Raw genomic sequence first — 12,919 nt, 5'->3', positions numbered from 1 at the left:
ACTCTTGTTTCTTGCTTGAATCCAGAATTAAACGAGGACTCTGTAAAGGGCATCCCAAGTCCAAACGATAGACCGGACGATTTCTTGGGCCCAGCTATTATAATGCACCCAGTGCATCTGCATGTAAATTGTAATGTGGCCAACGCCCTTTACCAAACGTAAAAGAATTGGAGAAATTGATACTTTGATAAATAAAAACGTCATATAAGAAGCACGAAATATATACAGATTCAAGGTGCCAGAGTGAACTGTAAACGTAATGTTCAACTAGAGTTCAAGTAGAAGAATCATGAAAAGACAGATCAGCAATGCCAGCAATTAGATTATCAATTGCTTCCTCATTTGTTTCAGTGCCCAAATCGTATAGAGTTGTATCTCTTCTTGTACCATCCAGGGAGATTGGTGTGTCTCCGAGGGGGCCTGTTCCAACATCATCCAGATTCAGTGGCATAGATCGGATCGAATTCTCTGCTAGGGCCTTATTCAATTCTTTGACAAGCTCATCTTCTTCAACTTGTGTATCCAGATTCCAGACCCTGAAGATGTCATTAGGTGTTGAATCTATATCATCAGAGGAACTCACGTTAACCCCAATACCACCGTCTCCATTTTCTTTGGGAAATAAAACTTCATTTAGCCAGTAGTCCCGATATGCAGCTTCAGCCCTTTCACTGTCAGGAAGAAAGTCATTTTTAGCGCCAAGCAGAACTTGTTCTCTTTCGGCCTCTTCACCAATGAGGAAAAGGTCATCATTATCAGTTTCTCTTGGAGAATTTTCAGATTCTGCCTCCTCAATCACCGGGAGCATCTCAGAATCATTTTCTTGTGGATACCCATCACTTTCGTTAGCTGAACTGTCATGATATGAGTGAGCTTGAGAACTAAGAATATCAAGTAAGGCATCTTTTAGAGAATCCCAATTACTATCTGACAGTTCAGGATCTTTGATCAGGCAAGAATCTGCCCATGCCACATCTTCTGGAGATGGCGCATCCCCTGTCTGGCTAGGCTCCTTGGAGTTGGAAGTGATTGAAGAAGCAAAATCTTGCCAAACATCACCTTCTACTGCCATTTCTACAGTACTCTTGGAAGTGACAATGGCTGTTGGAAACAATAATAACTAATAAGCAAGCAACCAAATGGTTAAAAAGTCTGCCAAACTGAAAACAATGAGAAAGGCTTATGTCAAAAGTGGCAATGGAAAGAAGAATTTGCCCCTTCTATAGATGGGAATCACCTAATAATCAGGCAGAACATGCAAAGCATGCCTAGTATAAATCCATTTAAAAAACAGGGAAAATCATCAGGTCATTGAAAGGAAACTATTTATAAAAATGCACTTCTAAAATTACAGAAAATCATGATAAGTTACAAAACATATACTAAAGACTGTAGTTCAAGTGATGCTCAATGTCAATTTCTTCTAGAATCATTTTCTGGACTGCAACAATATTGGTAGCAATAATTTGCACATGAACATTGATTTTTAACAAGGGGAAAGCTCAATTAACATAAGAACAATAAGCAAGAACTGTTGAAATAGTTGTTAGTAGCTTTTATCCTGGGAAAGCAGGTAACTTGCTCTTTTATATTTTTATTTTTGTGTTTCTGGTAGACCATCTCGTTACGTCTAAGAATGCACTTTTGCCCCATTATTTAAATATTCTGAGAAAATTGTAGCTTACTTTTCGTTTCCATGACTGCTGCTGCTTTATTTAAAAAAAAAAAATTTTTATTGGAAAAAAAGGAAGAGAGAACTCCACAACTAAGCAGTGACAAGATATCACCCCCACCACTTACAATAACCAAACAAATGTACAAATAAACTCCACTCATTTGCCTCACATTTTATTCATTTATTACCTACCATCCTGCAGGATGTTAAAAGTTGACAACATCCAAGAGATGTGGATTTACCTTGGGCTTTTCCTAGGCTCCTTTCATTTCTTTTATATTTGTTTATTTCTTCAACCATCATCTATTTTTGTTACACCTTAAGTTTGCTACTAAAACCCCATGTCCATCTAGAAAGAAACCACCATACAAAAGCATTTTCAAAATCTTAAATTCATAACTCTTAACACCTCTATATGAAAGAACTGAAGTTACTAAACCATGATCTTCTCTCAACTTAGACCCTAAGGCTATGTTTGGTTTGAAGGAAAAGGTAGGGAAAGGAAGGGAAAGACAGGGAAACCAATACAAGGTTTGTAAAGGTTTCCCTACCTTTCCCTTCCTTTCCCTACATTTTCCTTCAAACCAAACATAGCCTAAACGATCTCCCATCGCTTATTTAGTCTCTCAAGTTTTAAAGCAAACAAATTCAGAAAATAAAGAAGCCTTAAGCCTAACATGCATATTCATGTATCCCATTAAAAATAAAAATAAAAAAGCATGTACATTTGTGTATTTATTGAATGTCTAAATCATCAATGGAATTAGATTCTTGTTTTTTTTTTTCTCAAAAAGGGAAAAGTCAACTATTTTCAGTAGAATACAAACATGGGTAAAGCCCTTAGGATTTTGCAGAAAATTAAAGAGACTAGTATGTCACCCATATGAAACCCTAGAAACATTTAGTACCTACTGAGCTATTGTGTCCGTAAAACAAATATAAAATAGGCACAAAGATTGTCCACTTATTAAGTGCAGCAGAAACACTTTATTTGTTGAATAAATAGCATATTAAGACTCTCAGATATCCAATACAGCATAGAACTGCTTCACTATTTCAACCTTGTATAGATTTAAAGAAACAACGGCCACTTAATCAAAAGAGAGAACAGCCCACAAAAAAGATGCTTCTTTTTCAACAAAAAAATGACATCGAAATCCAAGCCTTATACTTTGTTGTTATATTTTTTTTTTAGGTCTCTCCAGAAAAAAAAAAAATCGTGTATTAGGCAGCAAATCGTTTTAAATCTAAATTCTGGTTTATTCATTCATCCTCATCAGGTTCTATGCGAGAACCAACTATCAAACTTAACGAGAACATAAGTAAGTTTGAGAGTGAGGACATCAAGCTCTTCAAGGACATAAATACAAATGTTGTAGTCTTACGCCTTCTGGACGCTTAAATCCTACTTTATCATTATTCAGCTTCGCAAATTGTAGCCCAAAACCAGTTCCCCTAGAAAATTTGATACCTCGAAATTCATTCTAGACATCATAAATTAGGGTTCTAATGGCATAAATCTTTAACAAGCAATCGATCAAATAACTAGGGGGCAACAAGTAAACAAACAAAATCGGCGCATTAGAACAAGTGGGGTTTATATAAAAAAGGAGCAGAATGATTGTCCATAATTGCTGATAAATAAAACAAAAGAAGACAAAAATTTGATCCCAACATCAAGACCTTGTCATTCAAACTTCAAAAAATCCCAGAGCTAAGGCTCCTCAATTCAACCCTCTAAACAAATAAGCAACAAAAAAATAATAAAAAAATAGCAGAACCCAAGTCAGGAACAGATACCTAGAATCCAAAGAACAAATACCTGAGCGAGGAACAGATAGAATAAAACTGAGGATGAACTCTTCGACGCTAAGAAAGCAGCAGATATTGAAGGGAAGAAGAGCCAACACCCCGTGAAGCAGGAGAGGGAAAGAACGATCGCAACTTCTAAATTGCAAACTTCAACAAGTAGAAATGTAGAATCGAGCACCTGGCATCTCCACGTGGCGGAATGGCTTTGGCCAGTCCAGAGGCGTATTCTGAGTTCTGAGTGCAAGGACCTCATGTACACGTGGCAAGTTCTTTTAATAAAGGAATCCCCTGTGTCGTTACATTAACAAAAAAATGTTTAGGCCCGAGCCCGAGGCCAGTTCGACCATTGGGTTTAGGTCTAGAGCTCAAGCTTGGCCCAATTATAAAGCCTGAAGTCTGAGCCCGAGTTTAAGTCAGACAAAAAATTTGGAAAAAAATATTTTTTCCGTTTTTAATTCAATTAAAAGTTGTTTTATTCATACTAAAAGACCTCAAAACCTAAAAAAAATAATGAAAAGTCTCATTATTACTTGAAAAAAGAAAAAAGAAAAGAAAAATATATTATATATACTTTTTTATTATATAAAATATATTTTTATTAATATAATACATTATCAAGTCGGGCTCGGGCCGGGCTTGTTTGATAAAGCTAGAGCCTAGCCCAAAAAAAGTTGGGCTCGATATTTTAGGTCCAAGCCCGAGTCCGCAAGCCTGAAATCTTATTCAAGCCCGACTTAGATCAGCTCGGGTTGGGTCGGCCCATCGGGCTACCCAACCCATGAACAGGTATACTATTGACCACTCACTGCACATATGGCGAGGTAGATGGAGGACACTCCCGTGGACCTACATCCAGGTCGCAAGACACTTTGAAACCTTTGTTGGGCCTTTAGGGTTTTATAACTTGATAGGTTTCTCTTGTTATTGGGTTAGATTATTTATAACTTGATAAATTATGTGCACAAGGTATTATTTAACTTGATAGGTTTCTCTTGTCATTGGGTTAGTTTATTTATAACTTGATAAATATAATACAAATTCTTATATTTTATATTATTTTATATGCATTTGTATTGTATATATTTGTATTTGTACTCCTTTCAAATTAAGCCTAAGGTTGCGTTTGAAAACGATGCAAATATGTAGAGTGTAAAACGGTTCATATAAATTGTAAAATTGGGTTAGTGTTGCACGGACAAATATACCTTCTTACCAAACAAACTTTTAGCTATAATGGATGCAAACATGAATTCTAATAAAGCATATGTTTTTTTTTTTTTTTTTATCCCACTTGAATGCAAATTTACTTCTTTTTTATTGATATACTTTTACATCTTATTATCAATGTAAATATACATTTGAAAATGTATTTTTTTTGTTATTTGTCGATGCATAAATATAATGTTACTAAATATAGACAAAAGTGAACCAGAGTGCAAATTTACCCTAAACAAGAATTTACACTCTATTTGCATCGTTTCCAAACGCAGCCAAATGCAGCCTAAAGAATAGAACTGAAAACAATGGAATAATTTTTGAAAGTGATTGTAGGTGAATGCCATTCTAGGTATGGAGAAAAGTTGTCCACCAGTGGTGCTTTTTCTAATCAAGGATTCAAAGGAATGGTTAAAGAAGCTAAATCTGTGAATCTCCCTCATCCCTAGGAGCGCAAACAGAGTGGCCCATGGTTTTGCTGTCATTTTATTTTTTTTTTTGGTAAGACATGGTTCCGCTGTTAGAGGTCAGGTCTCTTATGAAGATTTTGAGGCTAAAATCCCAAGCTGGGCTAAAACAATTATTGCAGATTCTGGTGATTTCGTTGTATGGTGCTATGAATTTCTTTCTTTCTTGTGTGCCTGTGTTCTGAAAAATTATGTGATTGAGGTGTTGAGACCTCAGAAAATAATTCTCAAAAACACTTTTGTTTTAATAATAACCCCAAAACCCAAGGCGCTGGTCAAGGTAAGATAAGGATTCAATAGGTGGGACCAACATGATATTCCAAACAAGCATAAATAAAATGTTTTTTGATTAACTAAGAGCAAACAATAAAGCTAAACAAATCATGAATAAACCAACACAAGAATCTTCCATAACTACATTTTTTATTTTGTTTTATACTTTCATATTTCATATTTTTTGAGTTTAACTTCATCAATTATTTGTGTTATTTTCTTATCAAATACTATTTCATTTTATTGAAGTAGTACAATTATTTATTCTATTTTTTATTTCACATTTTTTATTCTATATCAATTTTTTTTTTATTTTTAATTTTTGTCTTTTTAATGTTTATTTGTTATATCTTTCATTATTGTTCCTTTTTATGGCTTATTCTCCTTTCTCATCTAAACAACCGAATACACTAAGGCCATGTTTGGTTTACTACTCTAGGCATTATTCTCTTAATTCTTGCTCATTTTAGGCAAGAATGGATGGACATGAATGAATAACATTAGAGTATTTGGTTACAAAATTCTTGCCAAGGGCTACATTCTGTTTAGAATGAAAAATTTGCTTTATAACATAAAAATTGAATAGCTTGCAACATTAAAAATAATCATGTCCCATCTTGCTCATTTTATTCTTTGAAGAAACTCTTCCTACAAAACTATTGCAATAGATGTTTACTTTTGCAAAAACACCTTTACAAAAGTACTTTTGCAAAAACACTTCTAAATGAAAGCACTTTTACAAAAGTACTTTTATGAAAGTACTAAAAGTACTTTCACAAAAACACTTTTATGAAAGTATTTTTAGAAAAGTACTTTTATGAAAATACTTTTATAAACTGACTTCTATGAAAGTACTTTTACAAAAGCACTTTTGTGTACTTTTATAGTACTTTTGCAAAAGCACTTTTACGAACACACTTAGGAAAGTACTTTTACAAAAGTTCTTTTATGAAAATACTTTTATAAAAGGATTTCTATGAAAGCACTTTTACAAAAGAACTTTTATGGAAGTACTTTTACGAATGCTCTTTTATGGAAGTGCTTTTATAAAAGAACTTTTAGGAAAATACATTTATAAAAGCACTTTGTGAATGTACTTTTATAAAAGCATTTTTTATCCATTCTTGTCCATTTTAAAATTTCATCTGAGGTAAGAATGAAAAAGAATGAGAATTAAACCAAACATGGCCTAAATTTCTCACCCTATTGTTGGATTCAAATTGAACCCATTTTTAAATATGGATCTTTAAGAGCATCTTAATCCATTAAATAGAATGCATAGTAGGACTAGTTTTCGGACTAACTAGCTCCATGCCATACACCATGTCCAGGAATATTTTCAATTTAATTTTGAGTGGACAATATGGATAATCATGGGCCGTGGCTTCTGAGCCTATAAAATATTGGACCAAAGTCTGGCCCATAAAACTTCAGATTTGATGTGAGCCTAATAAGTTTGGGTTGAGCGTGAGCACAAAACCTATGTTTAGACCCAAAATTTTTAGACTACAAATGATCAGTTGTGAGTTTCTCTCCAACTAAACTTTGTGGGCTCCTATGTTCTTTGCCATGTCGAGAGCTTCTGCCTTGATGTCTCTATTGAAGGGATGGAAAATCCATCATACGGATGGCCAAACCATGCAGGGTGGTTGGGTGAAATTTCAAAAATTTTTTCTCCCATTTGAGAATCATATTCCATAATTTAGAAAATTGCATTTTTAATGTTCATTCTTGAAGCAAATTTGACCAAATCTGAAACCAAGATTAAGGAGAGGAATACCTGATACAGTATCCACGCAAAAAGTTCCTCCCAACATAGGTGTTCACGCCTAAAGAGAACACCAAATCCTTCCTCCACTGAAAATGACACAGCTTAGGGTGAGGCAGGATCAACAAGTGGTTCTTCAACAATAATCGAACAAGGTAGTGAGTACAACTTCAAAATTGTTCCTTCCACCAAGAAACAATATCAAGGTCGAATCTTGATCACTCCAAGAGGTGGAGATCGAATAGGGTAGGGTGGCAAGAGCAGAGAGAGAAAACTAGAAGTAGAAAGTAGTCAAATTGTGTATATGTATTCAAGTTCGCCCTCTTCCTTTATATAGACCTTAAAGAGTCAATCTCCTAATTTGGTTAGGAGTTTTTTTATCCAAATCTTTATTTGGATATGAACTCTTTAAGTGATAAAGATAATCTCTTATCTTATCTACAGATCAAGATCAGCTACTCCTAATCAACTTAGAAGTTTCCTGATCCAAATCTCTATTTGGATCTGGACTCTTTAAATGGATAAGAGTTATTCTCTTATTCTTATATGTTGATCCATACCCAGATTCGCTCCCTATTTAATTAATCTAATTAACACAGTTCGAAATGGGCTTTAGGCCCATTAGGCTTTCAGGCTCACGTCCTTTAAATGTTGGATAGGTTGGCTCTCTTTGTATGGCGTGAAACCCTATCATTGATCTGCACATAAGCCACATGAGTTCAGCCCAGCCTCTGTTACAAGGCATAGCCGAATTCACTGTTGAATACAGTGAACCCCTGAGTCCATCAATATGGGCTCTTAATGGGCCCAACATTTACACTAAATGGTCATTGGGTCCAACCATCTTATGAAGGCCCAAGGACTGTGGGCAGATGTGAGACTAGCCCATCAGGTTTATTATCCCTAAATGGTCTTACACTTAAACCTCTCGGCCCTTAATGATCATACACTGCCCGATAAAAGAGGACCTCTTCCTTGGTTGTAAAGTACAGTGTTGCACTCTCTACTCACGTGGATCCCGGGAATTAAAACATTTTACAAACATTTTATGAAACCATAATATATATGTATATCTCTATATAAATATATTTTGCAAAACACATTTCAACAAGTTTGAAATCAATTGCCGATAGTTTAGGTTTTCATCAGAGAGAGTGCATTCCCCGAACATTCACTTTGTCTAACAAATGGGCTGATCCTGTCACTATGATCACCCACTCAGGTGAATTCTTAAATTGTTCCAACATACATAGATTTTGACCCCCACTAAGGATCTCACTGATTGGCATGTTAAAAACAACCCAATCCAACACCTAGTGCAATACCATAATCGAGTCTAGGGGTTAGGTGTAACATTCCAGTTTTGCCCATCTATCTCCAAGGTCTAAGGTAATAATGGAATTTGCTCCAATTCAGGGTTTCAAGCAAACCCACACTGCATGTACCTCAGGTCTCACCCTAGCAGTTCAGACAAACCACCCCAACCAACTTGGCATCAATGCCAGTCTTAACAGGATAAATCTCCCCAAATCTATTCAATGGCTGTGAAGATTCTAAACTAACACGAGTCTCATTAGTATCCAGTTTGAGGATATTACACAGAAACACATCAATATAACATGAATCAAATATGCACTTTATTCGTTTACAATAGATGTCATAATATATATCAAGTTGATTGGAGCTAAGGGCATACACTATCCAGCATCTGCTACAATGATTGTGTGTTGCCCACTTTCTTTAGTTTTAGTTGACAGTTCTATCATCTCAACCATATAATCATCATCTCTCTAAAATGGGATTCTCAAATCAAATTCCACACAAATAGGCATCTAATTGTATATAATATTCCTATACATGTATGTTAAATTTATGAGGTGATGTTCCTGATATGCAGATGAATGTTGTGCTCTTTGAGTATTGCACAGATTTTGTTCTCAAGAAATTTCATCTCCTCAAATCAAAGGCCAGATGGATCAATACATCTTTTTAGCTAGGTTGGTAGGTCTATTCATAGTTCACTAGGAATGGCAATGGGTGGGGATCATACTCTCCATTCTTGATACCAATCCCCGTCGATGATAAAAATGACTTTTCATCGAAAATAGGTTTATTGGTGGGGACTCAAATTTCTAAAATTTTTAAATTGAATTTACTTTCGAAAAAAAAAAAAAAGATTAGGGTGGGGAATTCACTCTCATCCTTGTCCTTGTCCCCGATTGGACATGATCTCCATCCCCAACCGGTCAACCCGATGGGTCTGAGAAGCTGGGTATACACCGGTTAGGATCAAAAGCAAAACCGGGTTCAGTTAAATTGTCTTGTATTTGGAATTTTCTTTACTCAAATTCCGGTGTCAAAGACTTTCGTCAGTTTCAAAAATTGTATAATCAGTTATGGTTGGCCGCCGCTTGTATAAAAATCACTATTGTTGCCAAACTGTGGGCGATTAGGGTAGGTCTTGGCGCCAAGCAAGCACCACTCCAACCCTTTGATGAGTGATTATGGCCTTGCACTTGCTAAGTCCTGCCAAACATTGATCAATATGAGCTATTACTTATTAGTCCTGATTTGTTTGTAGTGCAATCTTATTTGCACCAGTGTAAATTCTGGGAGTGCAAATGATTTAATTACAAAATTTCTGATATATTCTTGTTTCAGCTTTTGCTTATTTGCATTATGAATGAGGTAAAAAAAAAAGTAAAATCCAAAGTAAAAAAAGAACACCCACATTTGCATAATCGCATTCTCTAATATAAATGAAATTGCAATATTGTAACCAAGCCAAAATTTCTGATATATTCTATGTTTTTTCTGGTGCTGCTTAATCAAATCCAATAAATTGGAAACAGAGAACTAACTGAGTTGAAGCAAAATTTAGGTTCAAATTCAATCAATAAAAATCCGAACTACATATGTGTTCAATATATCAACCTTTATGAACAAGAAGAAAAATTATATTCACCATGATTATACTTTATACTAGCTAGCTATGGGAATAGATTTCTTTTCCCTTCTGATAGTTGGTAGTGTTGAGAAGGCTGGCCGTGACCGTGGCTGAGGTTGAGGCTCACTGGGCATCCCATCAAGCACTTGAACTCCTCCGAGCTACTCTGCGGGCTCATGTTCCGGCCGGTGCCCAACAGAGGAAAGAAGCCATGAAAACAAATCAAGACTTCAACAAGGCATAAACCGGTCCATAAGCATACGAACCGTGGCCTCTGAGAGGTCTGTCCCGTCGAAAGCTGGCTCGGCCCGAACAGGACTAGATAAATAATCAATGAATGACGTCTAATAGAATGATTTAATCTGTATTAGAAACAGATTTTAGTTTCCATATTAAACAGATTTGGTATGAGGATTTTCACATTATAATTTACTGGTTTGATCTAAAATTTTCTTAAAATGAAATCAGACCGGTTGTTGGGTTTACACATGAGGAGGTAATTGGATTTATAAATACTTTGATGTATATGTGGATCAGAGCTCCAAATAATTTGGGTCAGGTTGGGTTTAGCATTTATTGAATTTTGCATGACTCATGAGCTTGGATTCTACCCGAGTACGATGTGGCTGAATTTTTTCAAATGGGGCAACCCGGCTTGCACCAATTGGCTGAATTTTCGTTTTCCTCACTCTCTCACCTTGGTAAGAAGCCAAGAGGGAAAGAATTCCGAATCCAACCCAGGATTGAGATTTTAAATTTCTCCGTCTGGAGGTGGAAATTTGACCAGAGATGTCAACTAACCTTCTTTCTTTCGTTTTTTATTTATTTTAAAATTTCTTGAAGAATGTTGGAGAATTTGGATTGAAATCCTGCCTTTATCAGGATTGGTAACTTTAGATGATACTTGAATGGCATTTTTATCTTTTTTATAAGTCGTTTAATAATTGATTAATGATAGGTATTGGATTGACATATTTTAAAAGTTAAATATTGAATTATCGCATTTTAAAGTTCAAAGACCAAAATGACATTAAACCCAAAGTATAAGATATTAATTGAAATTTTTTCTTAAAATAAATATTAAAAGTTTATTTAAGACAATAGGACCACCATTTAATAATAATGGCCAAATTGACTAAACCGAATTATTTACCAATTTGTCTTAAGGGTTCCATTTTGGGTAATGGTTTTTTTTTTTTTTTTCTTTTAGTTAACAACCCTCCACAGATTTAAACCAGGTTATGTATAACCAAATATGTTTTAAAAACTGGCCTAGCTAGGATTAGAACTACTTTGGCCATCGGTTTTTAGGTCAGAGGTTTGAGTTGTTTGACTGTCCAATCCAAATGAATGGTCCATTGCAATTAAAAAAAAAAACACAATTAAAATTTAAAAGGCAAAAATTTGTTATATGAGCCGAACGAATCAATACTCAACTGCCCGGCTTAGTGGGTTGCTGACCAAGTCAATAATTTTTGACAAATGAATAATTTAGGAGGGTGGTCTGAATTGTTTATGGGGCAAATAATTCAATCCTCTAAATCAACAACAGTTCAAAAACCATGTATTGTGTGTATAACAGAACACCCTCATAATAAATGCATTATCATTTGTCCCCCTTCAATTGGCATGTCTCCCATGCATAGACGATCTGAATCCACCAACAAATGAGTTTCACCTAAAAGATCACTTGTCTGAAAATTCAAAAAAGACGAGATAACTTTCAGCCATATAATTTGTGCACCATTTTTTTTTAATTCTATTGTTGTCCATGATGATACTGATACTTGTAAGTGAAACCAGAATAATTTGATAGCTTTAATACTTACTTACAATTTACTTGCACTTGCTTTTTTGCTTTTGTGTGTATTGTTTTCAAAACATAAAACCAAAAACATGTTAGATATAAGCTACAAATGCATTAATAAGGGTGCAATTCAGGTGGGTTGGGTCAACTATAGCCCAACCCGAGCTTAACCCAAAGACAATTTGAGCTGCTTCAGCTTAAAAGAATTTATGAATATGTTTTTGCACAATCATCTTGTTTTGGAATTCACAGCCCAATTTTAAAGTAAAATCATTTTATTTTTGCACAACCACATGTGCCTGCTGGTTGGTTAGGGCTATTTGAGGCCTCAATCCACAACCCAACCCAAATTTAGTTCACTTTTCGAATTTTTTTTTAGCTTATAAAAAAAAAAGTCATGGGCATCAATATTTATGTTGAAAAAAACGTGATTAATGTGCATGAATTCACAGGTAGGAAGGAATTCGTGCGAAATTGGAAAAGAATATGGAATTCTATTGGAATAGACAGTGTGCTTGGCAGTAGGGGTGGCAATGAGTCGAGTTTTTAACGAGTTGCTCGAGCTCGGCTTGTGAAAAGTTCGGTTCAGTTCGGTTTTAATTGAGCTTTGAGCCAAGTTCGAGCCTAATTTATAGGCTTGATTAATAAACGAGCCGGACTCGAATATATATATATATATATATATATATATATATATATATATATATATATATATATATATATATATATATATAATAAAAATATTATAATTCTTATTTTTTTTAAATATCAAATAAAAAATATTTTTTATATATAATTTTTATTTTTATAAAATATTTTTCCTCAAATCGAGCTCGAGCTTATGAATTTTTTACTCAAACCGAGCTCAATCTCAATATTCTAGCTAGAATGGAGCTCAAGCTCAAGCTCAAGCCTCATACTATTCGGCTCAGCTCAAATCCACCTCTAGTTGACA

General features: G+C 34.9%; 1 protein-coding gene across 1 annotated transcript; it reads right to left on the bottom strand.

The window, feature by feature from the left end:
- Positions 1-167: 167 nt before the first annotated feature.
- On the bottom strand, positions 168-3,841 carry LOC148845202 (uncharacterized). The gene is made up of 2 exons (XM_088952848.1): positions 3,498-3,841; positions 168-1,101 (listed from the first exon to the last, which is right to left on the bottom strand). The coding sequence occupies exon 2, from the start codon at positions 1,070-1,072 to the stop codon at positions 275-277; it is 798 nt and encodes a 265-aa protein (XP_088808974.1). The 5' UTR covers positions 1,073-1,101; positions 3,498-3,841; the 3' UTR covers positions 168-274.
- Between the last annotated feature and the right edge of the window lie 9,078 nt (positions 3,842-12,919).

This window comes from Nelumbo lutea, chromosome 7 (assembly GCF_056320005.1).
Source record: "Nelumbo lutea isolate HS-2025 chromosome 7, American lotus-T2T, whole genome shotgun sequence".
NCBI classification, from domain to species: domain Eukaryota; kingdom Viridiplantae; phylum Streptophyta; class Magnoliopsida; order Proteales; family Nelumbonaceae; genus Nelumbo; species Nelumbo lutea.
This window is presented reverse-complemented; position numbering and strand designations above follow the sequence as displayed.

Bases quoted from the DNA above. Each gene is read 5' to 3' on its own strand.
- LOC148845202 (XM_088952848.1), bottom strand. From the start codon at position 1,072: ATGGCAGTAGAAGGTGATGTTTGGCAAGATTTTGCTTCTTCAATCACT.